We start from the raw sequence: 19,325 nt of genomic DNA on the forward strand, positions 1-19,325 counted from the left end.
TTCTAGTACAATATATTTTTTTAATCAACACAGTTATTAACCAACAAGTAAAGAAATAATTTATTTGTTTAAGTAATAAAAAGTGAGAAGAATAAATTTACTGCAGTTGTAATAGTCATCAAAGAAATAAACACAAAACAATAGTTTATTTTACAAATTATGCACAGTTCTTAAACAGTTAGTCTATAAATTATTTAGGTAGCACTAAAACACAACAAATACTACTGGAAGGGGAGTCTTGACACTGCTCAAAAAAAGCTTATTTTCAAATTTGATTCTATCTCCCTATATTTGAATTTGCTTTGAATTTTTTAAGCTCAAATCTCCATTACAAGATTACATTTGAGAACAGATTATGTGAAACAAAACTATAAACTGAGCAGAAAGCATTAAAATTTAATATAGCTGTGTATTTATAGAAATTTTATTTATTATGAAGATACCGCTGCTTAACTGAATATTAGAATACTCAAAGGTATATTCTGTTTCATTAATTAATAGATATTGCTGTAATGTATTAATAGATGATCATTTACACAGAATGTTTTAATTTTGCTTTAATTGATACTAAATAAAGTCTTGATTGAATAATTAAATATTTTATTACATCTCATATTTTTATCTTTTTATATGCATATCTGTATCTGGACATCATAATAATCAGACTAATGTTTAGTTTCTAATACATTGTCATACCAACTATTATTGAAAAGAATGTCCTATATCTTCACAAATAGTTATTAAAAAAACATTTTAAAATTATATTCTCTCAAGGTCTTTCAACTATCTTGCCATAAAAGTTACATATTTGTGGACAGTAAAACCTCCAAAAAGGTTTGCTTTCACTAGCATGATAAAGAAGATTTTACCATAAGATATTTTCTGCATGCTTAACAAAGAGTAAGGCACATTGGAAACCAAAAAACAATAATCTGTTATGAGTAACTTCTGATTTATTTATAATGTACTGGTATTTTCGTTTACCACTGTTATACAGATTTATGTCACTTTGTGTATAGAAAGCCTTCAAAAGTAAAATCAAAGAATATATAGTATATAAGATAGTTTTAGGAATAGGATTACAATAATCTTATTAGAAGAATTATCAGAAAAAGTGTGGATATTAAATGAAATGAAACTTTTCTCTGTTTCTAATAGTTGAGGAATTTTTACTGACTATTTCTAATATTTTTTCATTGATAAAAAAGACAAATTGCTCTCATTATAATTCGCCTCATTACATCAACCTAAATTCTGTACATATTTGACTTATGATTATATTATTACTGTATATATATACTTGTTTCAGTAAGTTTTTGTTTCTATTTTATATTTTGCCAAAATTATCTTCTTTGAATTTTAGGAGCTTTTAATTTATTTAATTTCTATTTTTAAATTTTGAAATCAGTTTTTATTGGATTGATGCAAAAGTTTTTGGAATTTTCTAGAACTACATAGACTATTTAAAATTGTTCTCTGACAGATGGCATCCAGAAGTTCCTTGTGAGGTATGTAAGTGTTGAGATGCACAATTATAAGTGAAAAGATATTCCATGTGACAATACCAACTTTTTAAATATTTCAAGTCTGCAGATGCTTTGTTGTGACCAAATTCACACATGTGCGTTTTATGATTATCAATTTGGTATAAAAACAACTGAATATCTCTGTATGGTGCAATCATTTGGCAAGAATCTCATTTCCATGTCTACAACCTACAATTGGTTTAGTAAATTTAAAACTGAACAGTATGAAGTCAGAGATAAGACATGCTCAGAAGGCTTTCCATCCTATTGAATGACAAGCTGTGGCAGGTGATGGAAGCCAACTCATGCCTGACCACTCAAGAAATGAGCAAGACACTAGGTTGTGGCCAGTCTGCTGTAGTTCATCCACCAGATATGAACATTATTCATTTTCTTCATGATAACACAAGATCATGCATTTTGAGATTGACCCAGCAGAAACTGCTTGATTTTGACTAGGAGATTGTTCTCTCATCCCTTGTACAGCTCAGAAATTGCACCATTTCAATTTCACTACATCTCTTCCACTTCATGCAACACTTCTCGAATGAAAAGCACTTCGCTGGTGATGAGTAGATGAAAATTGCACTTGCAGAGTTCTTTGAGTCAAAACAGCTTGATTATTTTTCATTAGGAATCCATGACCTATCCAATCAATAGAAGGTGCTTGAATGTAATGGCAATTATTTTTGTTTTTGAAATAAATGTTGTATGAAAAAAACCTTCTTACTTGAACCAAATAAACAAAGCAAATTGTTTCTTAGGTGCAGACATTTTCTGTGCCCTTCTGGGCTCTTCTTCAGGCATTCCAAATCTGTTGCTAGCTGTTCTTTAAATTTTGGAATGCCTGAAGAAGAGCCCAGAAGGGGCGTCGAAAACGTTTGCACCTAAGAAACAATTTACTCCGGTTATTTGGTTCAAGTAAGAAGGTTTTTTATATATACAACCCGGTGTATTCAGTAGTTGAATAAATGTTGTATTATAAAACTTTAGAAACTTCTGCATCACTTCAATATTATTTTGTATCTGTTTATTTTTAACATGGAGGTCAGATTTTAAACATAAAGCTTCAAAAAATTCTAAATAAATGATTTCTTAATATCATAAACTGTGTTGTATTATTTCTGTATTATAATTTGACCTTGAACAATGATTTGTTTTAGACAAAACTATGAATATGAAGATTTGTCTAAATCTTTTGGATAATAATGTGTTGTTTAAATTTATGGCAACACTGGGAATGGTACATATCCTTCATTTACAAGACAACTCTCTGATCTAAAGTTATTAGTATCCAACATACAGAAAAATTTCAAATCCAGACTTCAATTTTATCAAAGAATAAATTGGTTTTTGAGTATGTGAGAAGATGAAATATCAAAACTGGTGGAAATATTTTGCAAAAACTAAAGATTTTAACAGTTTTTGATAAAAAAGAAAAAAAAAGATTGATTATATATCAGAAATGTAATTCAAGATAATAATGCTGGTAGTGCTGGAACAACTAACATTAAAACAATGCCTTTCATATTTTTCCATCTTGGGTTTATTTAAGATAAACACACACGTTTTTGGTTTATTCATAAACCTGCTTCAGGTTTAACATTAGCATTCAAAAGCACAGTGTCTTGAAATTTCACAGCCAAATGTTAAATGCATTCTATGACATAACTGTTTAAATTTAAAATATTCAATCCATAAGAATAAGTAAGTATATTTTTAAAATGCAAAGTGTAAGTTTGTTTATCTTAAATAAATTCAAGCTGGAAAAGTATAAAAGGTATTGGTTTTATATCAGAAATGCTTGGATATTAATAGTAGTGTATATTCTACCAATTTTTATTGTTTAGAATTTCAATTTGTGAATGTAACTGAAGAATTAGTTGTTACAATAAATTATATAATGAATGGTACATTAGTAATTAAAAGCTAATTTGTTTTCCATTTGAATAAATAAGTTTTTGAAGTAAATGATATTGGCATTTCTATATACTGCAATTTAAAATCACAGTGATATAGTATTGAAGAGTGTACATTATAATTATATAATAGTAAAATTGTTTTAGAGAAAATATTGAATTATTATTATTTTTTTTAATTTTAAGTATAATATTTTGAATTGTGAAGTTCTGTAAATATTTGTTGTTATATTTTTATTATTCAATTTTTAGGTAGAGGAGTTCGTTTATATTACATAGGTGGTGAAGTGTTTGCTGAATGCTTAAGTGATAGTAGCATTTTTGTACAGAGTCCTAATTGCAATCAAAGATATGGTTGGCATCCTGCTACAGTTTGCAAGATTCCTCCAGGTAAACAAAAAAATTATTTGGCAATATTTGTTTGCACTTCTCCCAATATTTACATAGGGTTAGGAGAAACATTTTTTATAATTTAATAATAATCTACATATAACAATAATAATACAAATAACTAATAAATTATCAGAAGTTTTTTAATTATGTTTTTCACACATTTTTGAAAGTTGGCAAAGTTAAAAAAATGTAAGTAACAAAATCAATTAGGGAATTTAGTAGATATACAGTTAATTAATTAAATAAATAAAATAAATATATGTATGTATACATATCCAAAATTAAGAGTTAAAAAGAATGATTTTAAACTGAATGCTAATTAATCATGTACATAGTTTATTTTCTTTAATGGATGAGATAATGATTCTAAATAATATCAACAGTATTATTTTCAATTTGTCTTTGTTTTAATTAATTACAAAACTGCATTCAAAAATAATTCTTAATGGTAATTTGGTATTGACTTTAAAAGTCTTTATACAATAAGATACAAATAAAATCTGTAAATTTTTATCAAAGAATTAAAATAGTTATATTCTAGAATACTCTATATTGTAGATTTTCCTTTTTATATTCTAATTTATTATGAAAAATTATTGCTAAAAGAGTCATGTGTGAAGTGAGGAAAATTTCTTTTGTAGGCTCAGTATTATAAATTGAAAATATTTTTTTAAATTCAATACTTAAGCTGTTAAATAGGAAATTTATACTTGTCATAAAGTGGGATTCTGGGGTGAGCAGTTGTATTTAACTAACCATGAAGTGTTAACCCATAGTTAGTTAAATCCCTTGGTTTTTTCTAATATATATATATATATTTATATTTATTTATTTATTTCACATTTTGAGCCAAGACTTTTATGTAGAAATTTTTTCCAGGGACACCATGTTGTTTTTATTATACATTATTGGGCTGCAATTTGAAAAATTTTAGACAAATTTCCACTGTTGTCTATCTGTCTCTTTCCTTTTTTAATCTCTAGAATGAAGTTAGATAGATGAAAGCTGAGACCAGATATGGAAAGCTTAAGGGCAGGGGACCCAGATTAACTATATATGAATTTCAATGCAAACCAAAAGTCACATTATTTCAGTTCAAAAATTTTTTGTTGAAAGGAGTTAGATAGATGGCCTGCAGCTATCAGGAAAAGTATTATGTAGTACAGAGGCAAGCCACTACTAATTTGAGGTGGAGAACATATATTTTAAATTAAGTAATTTATATTCATTAAATAATTCAGTTCATTAAATGATTTAATTAAAAATTGCAGCCCAGCATTGTGACATTGTTGCAATAATATATTTATTCAAAACCCAGAGAATTTTTCAATATTAGTAGCACAAACCTACTTCATCTTTATATAATAAAAATGACAAACTGGACAAACTGTTGCTAATCACCTAATAAAGGAAATCTCTGTTATTCTATAATAGAGAGATTGTTTAACTATTTTTTTTGTATTTTTTTTTTTTTTTTTTCTGAATAGAAATGCTTGGAAATTGTGTGAAATTAATTATAAAACAAGTTGACACTTGGGAAGAAAATTGCAGAAAAATCAGTCTTGCATTCAAAGTACCATTTGCAATTCTCCAGGTTTATGTTGAAATTAGGCACAGAATACAATTTATAGCTCCACATATGTTTTCTACAATAGTTGGCTGTTACAAACAAAATATAGCTGATGATGCACAGAAGTTTGTTTATTTATTTTTTTTACAAATTTTAAAATTTGTTGCTTTAATTTATAAGAACTTGTTATTTTAAATATACATATATTATTATTCCAGGTTGCAATTTGAAAATTTTCAACAACCAAGAATTTGCAGCATTATTGGCTCAGTCGGTCAGTCAAGGATTTGAAGCAGTTTATCAGCTAACTCGCATGTGTACAATTCGCATGAGTTTCGTCAAAGGTTGGGGTGCAGAATATCGCCGGCAAACAGTTACTTCTACCCCATGTTGGATCGAGCTCCACTTAAACGGTCCTTTGCAGTGGTTAGACAGGGTATTAACACAAATGGGATCACCTCGTATTCCATGCAGCTCTATGTCATAAAGAACGACAATAATAATAATTATTGTTCTGTTGTGTTAATTTCTTTCATGCATGTCAGTGATTGGAATTCACAAACTGTTTTGCTTTTTGCATTAGAAAATATGACCAAAGTGGCTTTAACCCCAAGAGTTGTTTTTTCAATCATATCTTATATAATTATTATATCAAGATGACAACAATTAAGTCAATTATCATGAAAGATATTACATAAACATTTGAAATTCTGATAATTATGTGTTTTTTGTTTATATTGTTGTCAAGATTGAATTGGCAGTGTTTGGTATGATGCAAAATCTACATCACATCATTCAGGAACTATTACATATTCTAAGAAAGTCATTTTTTTAAGAAAAAAAAAACTTTAAAAAAATAATAATGGTTTTGTGTAATACCAAATTGATAAATTGTAAATATAGTTTATTAGAATCTGCAGCTTTTTATTCATTATCATATAGAGATAGTAAACCTCTTTTTGTGTGAGTGTATAATTTTAACATAATCTTATTCAATGTGATTGAATATTTTATATTTTTTAAAGTTTGTAGAATTGGAGTATGATAGTATTTGGTTTATCAATTTGTAAAATTGTTTAAAGAACCTACTGTATTCATTCTAGTAACTTTAATTTCTCATAACACTGCCATGAATTTAAAACAATGAGGAAAAAAAACAAAAAAGCTGATTTTGAAACCGTTTTATATTGTCCATAGACCGAAGAAAAGAGAGAATTTTAATTTTGTATTTAAATTTATATATATATTGTTGATTTCGAAATTTTATCTGAAATTTAATTCATATTCATTTGTATTAGTATTCTGTTCTTTCTTAAAAAGTAGTAGTCATCAAAGTTTCAAAGAAATTTTAAAATTTTATTATAAGCTGATGGGGTTTCATTCAAAGAATGTTTCATTTTCTCAACATCAAACATTTCAGAACTAAAATACTGTTTCATGTTAATGTTTAGAAACTTGTATTTAAAAAAAAAAGTAAGAAAAAATGAATTTCTTAATCAGTATCAATCCAATCTACAGTCATCAGGATGTTAGTGGGTTTTTATCATATAAAACTTGAGTCATCGTGAAAATGAGATTACATGTCGTGAATGGTATTGTTAAATTTTAAATCTGCACTATTATGTGTTGCCTTGTTATCCATATGTTACTATAATAAAAACAAAATGCAGTGAAAAAAAAACTTTTTTATTGTTTCATTGAAAATATGTGGGATATAGTCATTCTTTTGCTATTATAAATGCTGCCTAAATATACTCAAAAGAAACAAATCTACTGTTAGTATTTCTTTCAGTTTAAAATCTGCCCCATATAAATTTCCTCCTACATACAAAAAAAAATACGTATTATAAATGTTTGCTCAGAGGAAGAAGAGAATATTATGGCAATGGTCGAGTCAAGCAATTGCCAAATTAGTGTGTATATGAATTACGCCGTGGTTAAGAACATAGAATGGGCTTTAGTACTAAAAAAGTAAATTATATCTTAATATAATGTACTGAATTGAGCTTGTTGAATCTTTCGAAGGAAAAGAAAAATTTCATTGAATAGAAAAATGTTGAATTGTAAATAAAAAAACGAATTGCTTAAGAGGCTTAATCCCTGAAGTTGCAGCAATTGAAGTTTTTAAAATTTGCTTTGAGAGGGACTGCCACATCAAATGTCAATTTTGTGCCAATTACAGAGAACTGCAGTAGCAGTAGTTCTGATCTACTGGGGAAAAAAAAGTGATTCCTTGACGGTCTTTCTGCAAATGTGAAAGTACAGGAAATATTTATAAATATTTCCTTAAAAAAAATCTTTAAAAGCTTGTGTTTTAGCTGTACTTTAAGGCACATTCAAACAACTGACTTTTTTAAATTGTTGTAGTAATATCCCAATTGTAGGCTTCTTGTCTGTATCTGACTTGTACTATTGACAAGGCCTATTTTGTTAAAATAAAATCTGTATTAAAATGAAGTGTTGTTTCTTTCATTTTAAACAATGAGGTAAAGTAAAAAAAAAAAAAAAAAAAACGTTTTTATTAGAATCTTTTAGTTCCATTAAGATTTTGAATTCTTAAGTTATCTTATGTTGAAGTAAAGTGTGCAGGAATTGTTCATTGTGTGTACAGTTTAAAGGAGGGTGGGATTGTTAAAATACATTGTACACGATAGGAAAGGAGAGGGTCGAGGCATTTTCTATGTGGACTTAATGTATGGACTATGCGGTACTTGTATTTAGTGGTGTTAATGGCAGGTGAATTTGTTCTTACACTAGAAAATATTTGCAGAACTCCAATAGAGTATTGTACAAGTAATTAAATGGATTTGCTGAAAGCACAAGGAAGGAGGGTCGAAAATGGCTTAAAAGCTACATGTAATTAATGGATAGCTTCACAATGAAAAGAAATTAAACCTGTAATAGATGAAACGTCCTTGACGTAATCTTCAGAGGTTCTAAAAAGATACAGGTATAAAAAATTATTTTATAATAAAATTATCAACTGAACGAATTGAAAAATAAATCAGCAACAAGTTGCTCAACATTTCTTGTAATATTTAAAATTTTGGTGGAGCCAACTGTTGTTATATATTATTTTCAAACTTTTTATATATAAACTATTATAAAATGTCAAAAAGCTTAATTTTGAGGGTAGGGATGGGTTTTATAAAAACTTGTAAATGCTAATAACGGGTAAAATCGTCATTAAGTCCGACCTTACTGGCGATACACACGACCCCCATTATTTTCCCACTTCTCTATCTTTAACCACCAAAATTTAATAGCGTCAATCACCCTAATAAACAAACCTCTGCAAAATTTCAGAAATTTTCGACAAAAAGCACGGAAATTATTAAGCTTCAAACACGGTGAACAAAATTGTGCCTTACCCAGACCCTCGAGTTTTGTTACATTTCAAGGTGTCCTAAGTCCAGAAATCTTGGGAGGTCACTTTTGACCGATTGCCGTACTATCCCTCTGTTATATATAGCCGGGAAAAGTAATAATTTCTAAACATTAATTGTAAGAAATTTTATAGCTTATTTAGAAAGTCAGCATTGAACTCCACGTGTTCTTCATTTCTTTAACTTTTACTGTTTGGAACAGTGTTTCCGAAATTCTCCGTCCCCGCTTAAGGCTGGTCTTCACGTCACCGAAAAACATACCAGAAAGAAAAACGATGTCACTTCCTGTCCATAAGTTTCCGTTCACCAAAATCCGGTCAGAAATCACAGTAGAAAATACTTCATGTTTTGGCCAATAGAAAAAACATGGTGGCTGTGACGTAATAGTAGTAATATTTTACGTGTTGTATCGAAGGTTAATGAGTTTAGTGACTTGACTATTCGAAAATAACGAGCATATTGTGGTTCCGGCCCAATTTCTTTAGAGGCATTATATAGATACAGAACTAAACTAGAAATAAAGTCCTTAAGAAAGTGGGGCGCCTGCTCCTGAAATGCTCGGGCATTAATACAGCCTCGAATAAAAACTACTGCTTTTTCCATGATGTAGAAAACCCAACTTTGCAGACAAATTAGGAAAGAGTGGACGATATTTCAGTACTTTTCCTGGATATTCAATATTAATGTGCAGAGGAAACGATATTTATGTATTGTGATCATATTTAGTTTTGAGTCATCTGAGTTCTAATCGTTCTGATACGGAAGGTTCTTCGACATTGTTTCAACGCTTACACTAAATAGATTTCTGCTAGTTGGTGATGTGTTCGTGCCTCGCCAGCGCCTCTGATCACTAGAGCTTTCTGCATTTTCTCTACGTTTGTAACACCTAAATAGGCACCTAATTACCATAGAGAGTCCTAGTCCTCCCGGGAGGCATCGTCTACGAGTCGCGTTACCGTATACAAACAGCAGCTAAATGGTTCTCTTAAAATTACTTCAGTTGCTTGCCTTGGAACTCCATCGTCCATCAGATGGGGCTTTAATGACAATCGATGAAAATATATCAACAGACACGTTTAGTTTAAAAATGTAAGTTATTACAAGTCTGACGATCAGTGAAAAATGAGCCCACTCCAAGATTTTTACATTTTTGGATTCGGGATCGTGAAACGTCCAAAAAATACAGAAAAAAAAACTTTTTGTGTGTGGAGAGCTCGATTTTGTTCACTCAGTTTGAAGCTTAATAATCCTGTGCCTTTGTCGAAAATTCTGAAATTCTGAAGGGAAGTTTGTATATTGGATTGATTCTATTAAATTTTCGTGGTTGAAAATTACGGAGTGGGGAGATAAAGGAAGTCATGTGTCATATCTTCAGTAGGATCGGACTTAATGATGATTTCACTTGTTATTAGCATTTACGAGTTCTTATAAAATCCATTCCTTCCCTCATAATTAACCTTTCTGTCATTTTATAATAACTAAAAATATGAAAGTAAAACAATCATTTAAATAAGTGTCTTGTACACAAGTAGCTTTTGCGCATCGTTAGAGTATAACAGAAAACACTGGGTCTGGCTAGTTCAGTCAGTAGAACATGAAACTGTAATCGTACGGTCGTTGGTTCGAACCGTAAGTTGAGCTTTTCAGCGTTAGCTTATCGTTTTGAAAGACCCGGGAATGGTTTTGGGCGTCGAAAACCCTAAGAATTTTTCACGTGTGATCCGTCTCTCACCATTATGTACTTGTCCAAACCCATGAGGAAAAGACCGTTTTAGTGCCCATAGGACAGAAAGAGGTAAAAAAGAAGAACATACTGATCTAGAGATCAAAAAATAATACTCAACCATAAGCCAATGTCAAAAGTTTGAAAACCATTATAGACATCTTTAAAGATATAATAACTCTTAAGTGTTTATAATATTAAGGAACTAACAAGTAAGAGAAATTTATTTTCTTCCTATGATCCCTTGATAATTATGAAAATTTCTGATTCTTAAAGATAATTTTTGCAGTCATTTTATTGCTGGTCTTATACGCTTACACACAAAACTTGAGACGGACAAGACATTAATCGCTACTACCTTGTAGATCAAAAAAATTATTAACTTGCAATGAATTAAAATGATTTTAATGGATTAATGAGTTGCATGTGGAGAAGTAATCCTGTAACTGAAGCCTGAAGATCCATTGTGCGAACTTTCAACGGAAACAAAATATTTTTCGTTTTTTCTCTTTTCACATCCTGAAAGCCAATCTGGATAAAACTACTAAACAGTGGTAGTTAGTCGCGGGTTCGTGCCTTGCCAAAGGATTGGCCATGTGGACTTTTCCGAGTTTTATTCAGTTTCTAAAACTTAAATAGCGACCAGTTTTCCATAGCTCTTTGGCAGATTACGTTATGTTTCCATATCCCATCAAATCAAACTACAGTACATCGTGAAAGTGTTCTTGTGAATCACTTTTATACAATTGTAAATTCTATTTGATAAAAAGCAATGTATATATATGATAAATGTGAATAACGTATTTATTTACCCTTCAGTCACTGATTGATAATATACAGTATCAGTAAGTGTTACCGCTTCCAGGGCGAAAACTCAGGGGATAGATTTTGGGAAACGGGTGTTTGGGTCGTTTCACCGTGTTAGTTATAATGCAAGCGAGTGTTATATAATTGACTATATGTTATACTTGCATAAACTATTCGGGCAAGTTCGTATTAGTGTTGAGTGATGTTAACCTTGTTAATTCTTGGTCGGTGGTACGAAGAAACCTCTTCCTATCACTGACCAAGATATCCTATAAAAGAATAAATTGCATTTTAAATATGTATACATACAGTATTTATAATAAATATATAGAAATACTAAATGTTTGTGCATCCAAATCTTCTTATTCATAAGGTCTTTCACGTCTGAATTTCTCCAACAAACAAGAATTGTTCTAAAATTCCTTGTTTGATGTTGATAAATTATTTGAAATAATAAACATTAATTATATTTATGAATATTATCAAATAGTTACGATGCGTATTTTTATACAGTATTTTCAAGCTCACTAGTGGCTGAGTGGATAAAACCACTGAAACCTGGTAGTTGGCCGAGGGTTCGCGCCTCGTCAACGGGCTAACCAAGTGGAGGTTTCCGGGTTTTCTTCACGTTAGTAACTTCTAAGTAGGGTCTAGTTTCTTTCCGAAAGTCATCGCCCACGTGTCGCGTTGCGGTATTCAAATAAACCTTTCATACTTTCAAAGAATTTCTTGACGTTTCATTTCCAAATTGAAGGTTATTTGAGAAATCGTAGAATTGCACAAACAATTTTCAAGAATTTCTTAAAAATATTTCATTACTTTCATTAAAAATTAAAAAAAAATAAATATTATCTAACCATAAGAATCTCTATTGGTTAAAAAATAAAAACAATACTTGAGGGACGAAGGAAGACCACATTTTTTTCTAACTTTCCACCCTGTGGGCACTAAGAGGACCTCTTTTATCAAGCCAATTATAGATTCGGCCAGGCCCACAATGAAACAGTGTTGGACGGGGCCCGACATATCCAAACAGATCACCACCTGAAAAATTTCTGGGGCTTTTCGACCCATCCGGATTCGATTCCTGGTTTTCAGAGCGATAGGCTGCCATCTTGATCGCTTGGCCATCCGGCCGTTAGGAAGATTGGATTGGATTGATGAGATAAGGCATACATAGACGATCTGTCAAAAATGGGTGCCTCTCGAGTAAACTTTCTATTTAGGTACTAGACACGTGAAAAAAACCGGGAAACTCCACGCTTTCATCTCTGGTCAGGCGCGAACCTGCGATAAACTACAACCATTGGTAGTTTTATTCATTCGGCCATTAGTAATTGCGTAAAGAAAGTTATCATAGATGTTAAAAATTTGAAAAATCATTGTCCTAAAGCAAGTACTAAGGGACCCGGGATCGAATCCGAGCGGATTGAAAACCCCCGGGAATTTTTATGGATTTTTCGTCCGATGGTTTCCTCTGAAGGATTCGGGATCGAATCCGAACGGTCGAAAAACCCCAGGAATTTTTGGAGGTTATCCGTCCGGTGGTTCCTATTCCTCGTCACCCACCGCCCATTGTGGACCAAACCCATAATGGTCTTGCTAGAAAAGCTTTCTTAATGCCCACAGAATGGAAAGATTTAGTAAGTTTTGACTGTTTTTTTTTTTTTTAAGTTTTTGTTTTGTGGTATGATATATTTAATTTTATTTATTTATTATTATTATTTAAATATTTTTAATATAAATTTACTTATAAGTAAATTTATATAGGCCTAAGTAATCTATAAATAAACTTGATATTTTACATAAAATTTAAATAATTTTTTAAATTTAAAACTACCGAAAATTTTCATTTTTATTTAATTTTCCTAATGTTAAATATAGAATTTTACATTAGCTACACGGATGAACGTTGCTGAACGGAGTAGTCTGGTGTTTACATTTGAACAAACGAATCAGTAGAGTGTAGAAGCTCTTGCAACGCCATGAAGTGCAGAACGAAGATTCTCTACGCTGTTGCCTTTTTCAATTTTCTACTGATGTCCGTTTCTGGAAGGGGGTCGTCGGACAAAAAATGGATTCCTCAGAAAGAAATTGAGGTCAGTTTTGTACATATTTAATTTTGAAATAATGTCTGTTAGTCTGTTCGTCCGTACGTTTAATTTTCCGGGCCTTATTTGTGTGCCATTGTTTAAAGAGGCCTGGACCACTCGGGTCTCGTCGGTCTGAGGACCGAGCCAAATGGCTCTCTATGGCACACTCTGATCTTCGGGATCTTATTTAAAATCATTATCGCTATTAAAATACAATTTATTATATTATCGTAATATCTTTTTTATTTTTAAATAATCTAATAAAATTATTAACTGTTTACTAGTATTTTATATCCTTAAGGAAGCTCTTCCCCATCTCTTAATCGCTTCACATTTCCATAGTTTCCTCTATATATATCTTAATAAATAGACGTTAAAATATATTTAAAAAATTAATAAAATTAAAAATCTAATCTATAATTAAAATAATTAGCTTAAAAAGTATAAAATACAAACACAATTATGGAGCCATTCCATAATTTATAATTTATTCATTTGAACTATATTTAGATCCTGGAAGGAGAGACCATTTTTAAAGTTTAATTGATAAATATAATTATTAAAATTAATTAAAATTAATTTACATGAAGCCAATCAACTTGAAGAAACTATTTAAATTTTTAATAAACAGAGGAAGCAAACTGAAAATTGCTTGCTGTAGTTAATTTACTGCTAACTTTAAATTGATTCGGCAATATTTTAAAATTAAATTGAAGGAGTAGAAATATTTAAATAAACTTTTTTTTTAATGTAATAATTTTTTATTAATTTCTTGTAAATAACTTGTAAATCAGTCTTCTGTGAACGATACGATTTGGTTTGGTGAGATGTGGCAACGTAATCATGAGCAATAAGCCAGGGAGCGGTGCCTCCCTCGAGGCATTCTATGGGGAAACTGGTCCATATTAATTGTGAATCACAAAGAAAATCTGGAAAACTCCAGGTAATTAACCTGTTGGCGAGGTACGAACCCGCGACCAACTTTCAGTGGTTTTACCATTCATAGAATCAACTATATCTATTCATATAAGCCCACGAGTAATCACTGGTGGACATCAATGAGTGGATACCGTGGATTCTATGAATTAATGGCTTTTTATCGTCATGTGTTCGTCTAGATCCACAATGGGGGCGACCGGATTGTGATGGACGGGACACAACATATTCGGTCCATGAATTAATCTGAACTTGAACTTGGGACTCCTAAAAGGATAAGCTGAGGCTTTTGTCACGTCATCCATCCAACTGTCAGTTAATACATATACTCACTTTTCATATACAGTATTAACAAATAGTTAATGGACGAATTAATCTTGTTCTGTTGTATTTTGGAAATGCTCGTCAGTGGCCGAGTGGATGAAACAACCGAACACTGGTCGTGGGTTTGCGCCTCGCCAACGGGCTGGTTACGTGTTTAATTGGTAAATATAACGGGTTTTCTTCACGTTTGTAACACCTAAAAGTGAGGGAACAAATACGTGCTCCCACACACTACAGAAAAAATTTCCCCAATTTCTTTTGCATTTCTCGACGTTTCAAGGTCGCCTGAATCCAAAAATGTGAAAATATTGGGGATGTAGGTAGGAAAATCATCTGCAAACATTATTTATCGAGTGTTGAATGCCCTGTAACATAATTATAAATGTTTATTAGATTTAGAAATACTAATTTAACATGTGTTTATCATCAAAATTTCACACCATGAAACGTGAAGAGTGGGCGATGTAAAAGCTTTCCTTATTAATTTACAACATTAATTACTGTTTAGAAAAAATATATATATTAATAAATATTTTAAATATGAGACGTTCAACATTCCAGTAATTAAGTTTAAAATACTCATTTAAAGTATATAATTTATTATTCGTTTATATTATTAAATATTTTAAAAAAATCGTTATAATTAAAGTACAGTGTGGCCTAAAAATAGTTATTATCAGATATTAAAAATACAGTATTAGATTAGATTAGGAATGATTTTTGTGTTGATTACTACGAGAATTTTAGAATTGAAAATAAATTTTCTTACATTTTTCTATTATTAATGTATTATTGAATTTTCTGAATGATCAAAAACCGGAAACGGAAGTTATTGAAAGATGTTTTTCTTCCCCCCCTCCTCTGTCTTTAGAGTTGTGTTTGCCTGATTTTCTGAGTATGATGCATCCTACTTTATTGCGTCACACGCTTCATCTTTACATTATCTCTTTTTGTAAATTTTATCAAGGTGTTGGCACTTATTTGTCATATTTTCTGTGATAGAATATAAAGGGCGGCCTTAAAGTCAGTTAACTGAGATATTCTAATTAACCTATTAATAAATAAATAATGTAAAATCGTATTAAAACTGCAAGATGGATCCATTAGAGAGTGAAAAAATCAGTTAAATGTTAATTTATATATATATTTGGCCATAGTCACAATACCTGGTTGCAATTTTTCGTCACAATGCTCTCAATTTTAGTAGTGTCTCGCCCCTGTACATCGTTCTTTTCATGTTAACAGTGGAGTCATGCGGGTCATCTATCTAACTCCGTTCTCAAGATTAAGGAAGGACAGACAGATTACGTCCTTTGATTTCGGTTAACCGATTTTGGGGCCACTCTATAAAAATAAATTAAAACTTTTCTAAATCAATATCTTGATATTTTTATAGCAATTTTAATATTAAAATTGATCCGTCAAAATTCGAAAAGAATTATCGGGTGAGCGATAATTCTTTTCGAAAAAAAATAGAAAAAAGAAAATGGTTACGTAATTAAACGAAATGTTTTAGAAAACTCGAACACATTAATTTCCTTATTATTAGCATAACATTATTTGTTCTCTTCGTTATTCTTATGCAGAGTACAAATTTACAGAAGTAAAACAATTACCTTTAATGGATTTTCTAAGTGAAAGCAAATGAAACCACTTGGATCATATGTTAATTGCGTGCAATATAAAATTACCCAGAATCGAATTTTATGGTGCATTTCGTTATAAAATTTAAATGTACAACTAAACAACATTTTAATTTTTCTACCAAAAATAAATTTCCTATGAATGAAAGACAATAGCTTCCGATAAAAAGGGAAAGCACAGAGGAGCCCTCAGAAATCATTTAACCCCGTCTCCGAGCACAGGAGAACACAATGGACATTTTAATTCTTGAGGCAGATCTCCAGGATCACTTAACTTTATACCCAGACACAGAGGAATCTCAAGGATCATTCAAAACCTTCCCTAGACACAGAAGGGCTTCAAAATTAAGTCTTTTATATATATAATTAAATATATATATATATATATATATATATAATAAGTAGGTGAAGATGAGGGATAAAGTAACTGATCTTGAGTTCACTTCATCTCAAGCACTTGAAACGTTATAAAATCTAAATATACGTTTAAAATATAGTCTGTATGTATCATTTATTCAAAATTTTCACGCAGTTCTCAACTTTGTGTGTTACAGCTTCTTAAAAAGGATACAGGAGATATTGTAGATGCTCTTATTTATTCTGAAGAATGCTCTGTAAGAAAATGCCAGGGAAATTATCAGTGTTGCAAAGGATACGTTTGCGTAATTTTAAATGAAAATTTAAACGGTAAATTTTAATTATTATTACTTTTATTTTAAGTAAAATTAAATATAATTAAACAATAATTTATTATTAAACTAAAAATTACAATTATAAATAAATGACATAATGCAGTTCGAAAACAACGCAATAAAATTCGCTTATTTCAAGCACGTGACAAAATGAAAATACAGTGGGCACGTGGCAGATAAAGCGGCTTTAATACAGATGAATAAACTAACCAATGATATAGCCTGTTTCAAATGAAACGGGTTGTTATTGGCTTCCTTATCCAGCCAGTAGTGTATTCAGGATTTTGAAAATATGGATACTGCTTCGAGGCACAAAGGCGCATGCCACCTGTATGCAAAACTGTATGCAAGTATGAAAACTTACTGTTTTGGTATCGAGTGGGTGCTACAGCACCATAAACACCTCTTTGTATATGCCCTTGTATCCAGCCAATATTTGAGAATATGGTATTACGACTGCGCTCAGAATTTAAGCTCCTGTTTGCAAATACAGTGTTTGTTATCCTTGTATTTAACACAATACAACTCGTTTGTGTCTCTCATTATATAGCATATAAAGATTTACTATGGCATCTTCGGATACAACGAACAATTGGGATTATCATATCATCGTTTCCCTCTGTTGTTTCGTTATATTGAGAATAAAATACTAAATATTATTTTAAAAAAATCGATCTTGTAAAATATTTTCTCATATTTATGTTTTAGTAGGAACATGCCTTCCGATTTATCCAAGAATCATAGATCATCCTTGCCCAAGTGATGTAGATTGCATCGATTTTCTAAAATGCTTGAAGGTCAAATCATCCAAAGTGTGCCATACAGAAATTAAGAATGTCAGAAAAAGGCGTTATAGTAAGTATATCATGCAACTCACTATATTACTTTTATTGATTATTCCTTATTTATATAATGGTTTTAACTCTCTCCACCCGTGGGCACTGAAAGCCTTTTTAATAAGCCCATTATGGGTTTGGCTAGATCCACAATAGGGCTGCTGGGTGATGAGGGATGGGACTCGACATATCCCAGAGATCGAATTCCAGGAATTTTTTGGCAAGCCCGCGATCGAATCTAGGGATATTTCGGATTACCCCCGAGAATTTTCTGGGATTCGATTCCGGGTTCCCCAGAGCGGTAGGTTGCTGCTTTGTCTTTACCATCCAAATGAATTGCCATGTCTAATCCATAGTGGAGTCATTCGTATAGTTAGGAAAGGACGGAGTCTGACAAATTTGGGTTAAACCACCCACAAAAATTCCCTACTATTCTGACTGATACCTCAAATGTATCTCATCAACAGGGTGGCATTTTTACCACTTTTTTTATCCAGTATTCTATCTGCAATGACTGATCTGAAAAAAGGATGGAGATTGACAAACTGATCCATGATAGCGCGTCAATCTCCGTAATTTTTGGTTTTTACTAATCAATAAATTTTGGGAATCGGGACTCCAACAGTAGTAGACTGGAACTTGTGGCATCTGGCGATATCCTTCCAAATCATTAAACATTGTTTCGGCTTTAATTAAGATGGCGTACTATTTTCAGATGAACAGTGCTTGACCAGTTCAGAATGTGACATGGACAAGGGATTATGTTGCCAACTTCAACGACGTCACAGAATGGCACCCAGGAAAGCTTGCTATTATTTCACAGATCCAAAAAGCTGTATCGGTTTGATCAATACTATATACACAAAACCAGTACATTTCGAATTAAATCCATTCTTTAAAGCAAGATTAGGTTAAAATTTATTTTCGGTTTTAAGCATTATCTGTTTGCTGTTAAATGTTGAAAACAATCAAATACACGATACGTCTAATCTGCAACCAATCACGTGGCCCGTTTCTTGTTGGCTTGCTTACTTTGAAGCTGTCGTCTCCTAAGCGCTCATAATTTCGCTTAGTGTTTATTGCTGCTGCCATCTAGTGTTAAATATATTTTAGTGAAATTTTAAATTATTTTATTTAAATTAAATCGTTTCGATTTACGTAATTTTTTAAAATTAAACTTATACATAATTAATATTTTATTTCTAGTAATTATTAAGAAAAAAATTGTGAAAATGTGTCGCCATCTATTGATAATTAAAATTATTCAAATTGTAAATAAAATATTAATTTATGTTTGTTGATTTTCTTAAATAAAGAGTGATTTTATTACAAGCAATTGTTAATATTGTTATTTAAAATTAATATGTAAAAATCAGTATTTTTGTTTATAAAATACGTGTAAACATATTGAAACGAAGCTTAGTGTCTTTGTTTTCTTTATCACTTTCATAAAATAATATATGTGTATTAATGTATA

The 19,325-nt window shown here is 30.9% G+C and overlaps 2 protein-coding genes across 3 annotated transcripts in view; both read left to right on the forward strand.

Annotated features, from left to right (window-relative positions):
* Positions 1-7,865, forward strand: part of Smox (Smad on X) — a 66,019-nt gene extending 58,154 nt beyond the window's left edge. The window contains exons 7-8 of the mRNA XM_067284692.1: positions 3,698-3,835; positions 5,627-7,865. Of these exons, the coding sequence (XP_067140793.1) occupies positions 3,698-3,835; positions 5,627-5,895 (407 nt within the window). The 3' untranslated portion in view covers positions 5,896-7,865. The remainder of the gene's footprint in view (positions 1-3,697; positions 3,836-5,626) is intronic.
* A 5,362-nt stretch (positions 7,866-13,227) lies between these two features.
* On the forward strand, positions 13,228-18,862 carry spab (space blanket). 2 transcript variants are annotated; one of them, XM_067284571.1, is made up of 4 exons: positions 13,228-13,423; positions 16,875-17,007; positions 17,721-17,867; positions 18,564-18,862. In XM_067284571.1, exons 1-4 carry the CDS (start codon positions 13,310-13,312, stop codon positions 18,761-18,763), a joined length of 594 nt encoding a protein of 197 aa, XP_067140672.1. In that variant the 5' UTR covers positions 13,228-13,309; the 3' UTR covers positions 18,764-18,862. The 2 variants fall into 2 exon arrangements, with proteins under 2 accessions (XP_067140672.1, XP_067140677.1); XM_067284576.1 differs by having other exon boundaries at positions 17,724-17,867.
* Positions 18,863-19,325: the final 463 nt, after the last annotated feature.

This window comes from Centruroides vittatus, unplaced genomic scaffold, assembly GCF_030686945.1.
Source record: "Centruroides vittatus isolate TY-2023 unplaced genomic scaffold, ASM3068694v2 contig_1215, whole genome shotgun sequence".
In the NCBI taxonomy this organism is placed as follows: Eukaryota; Metazoa; Arthropoda; class Arachnida; order Scorpiones; family Buthidae; genus Centruroides; species Centruroides vittatus.

Excerpts from the sequence above, each read along its gene's own strand:
- spab (XM_067284571.1), top strand. The coding sequence starts at position 13,310 with ATGAAGTGCAGAACGAAGATTCTCTACGCTGTTGCCTTTTTCAATTTT. Across the intron at positions 13,424-16,874 it reads TTCCTCAGAAAGAAATTGAG|CTTCTTAAAAAGGATACAGG; the intron begins GTCAGTTTTGTA and ends TGTGTGTTACAG. Across the intron at positions 17,868-18,563 it reads TGTCAGAAAAAGGCGTTATA|ATGAACAGTGCTTGACCAGT; the intron begins GTAAGTATATCA and ends TACTATTTTCAG.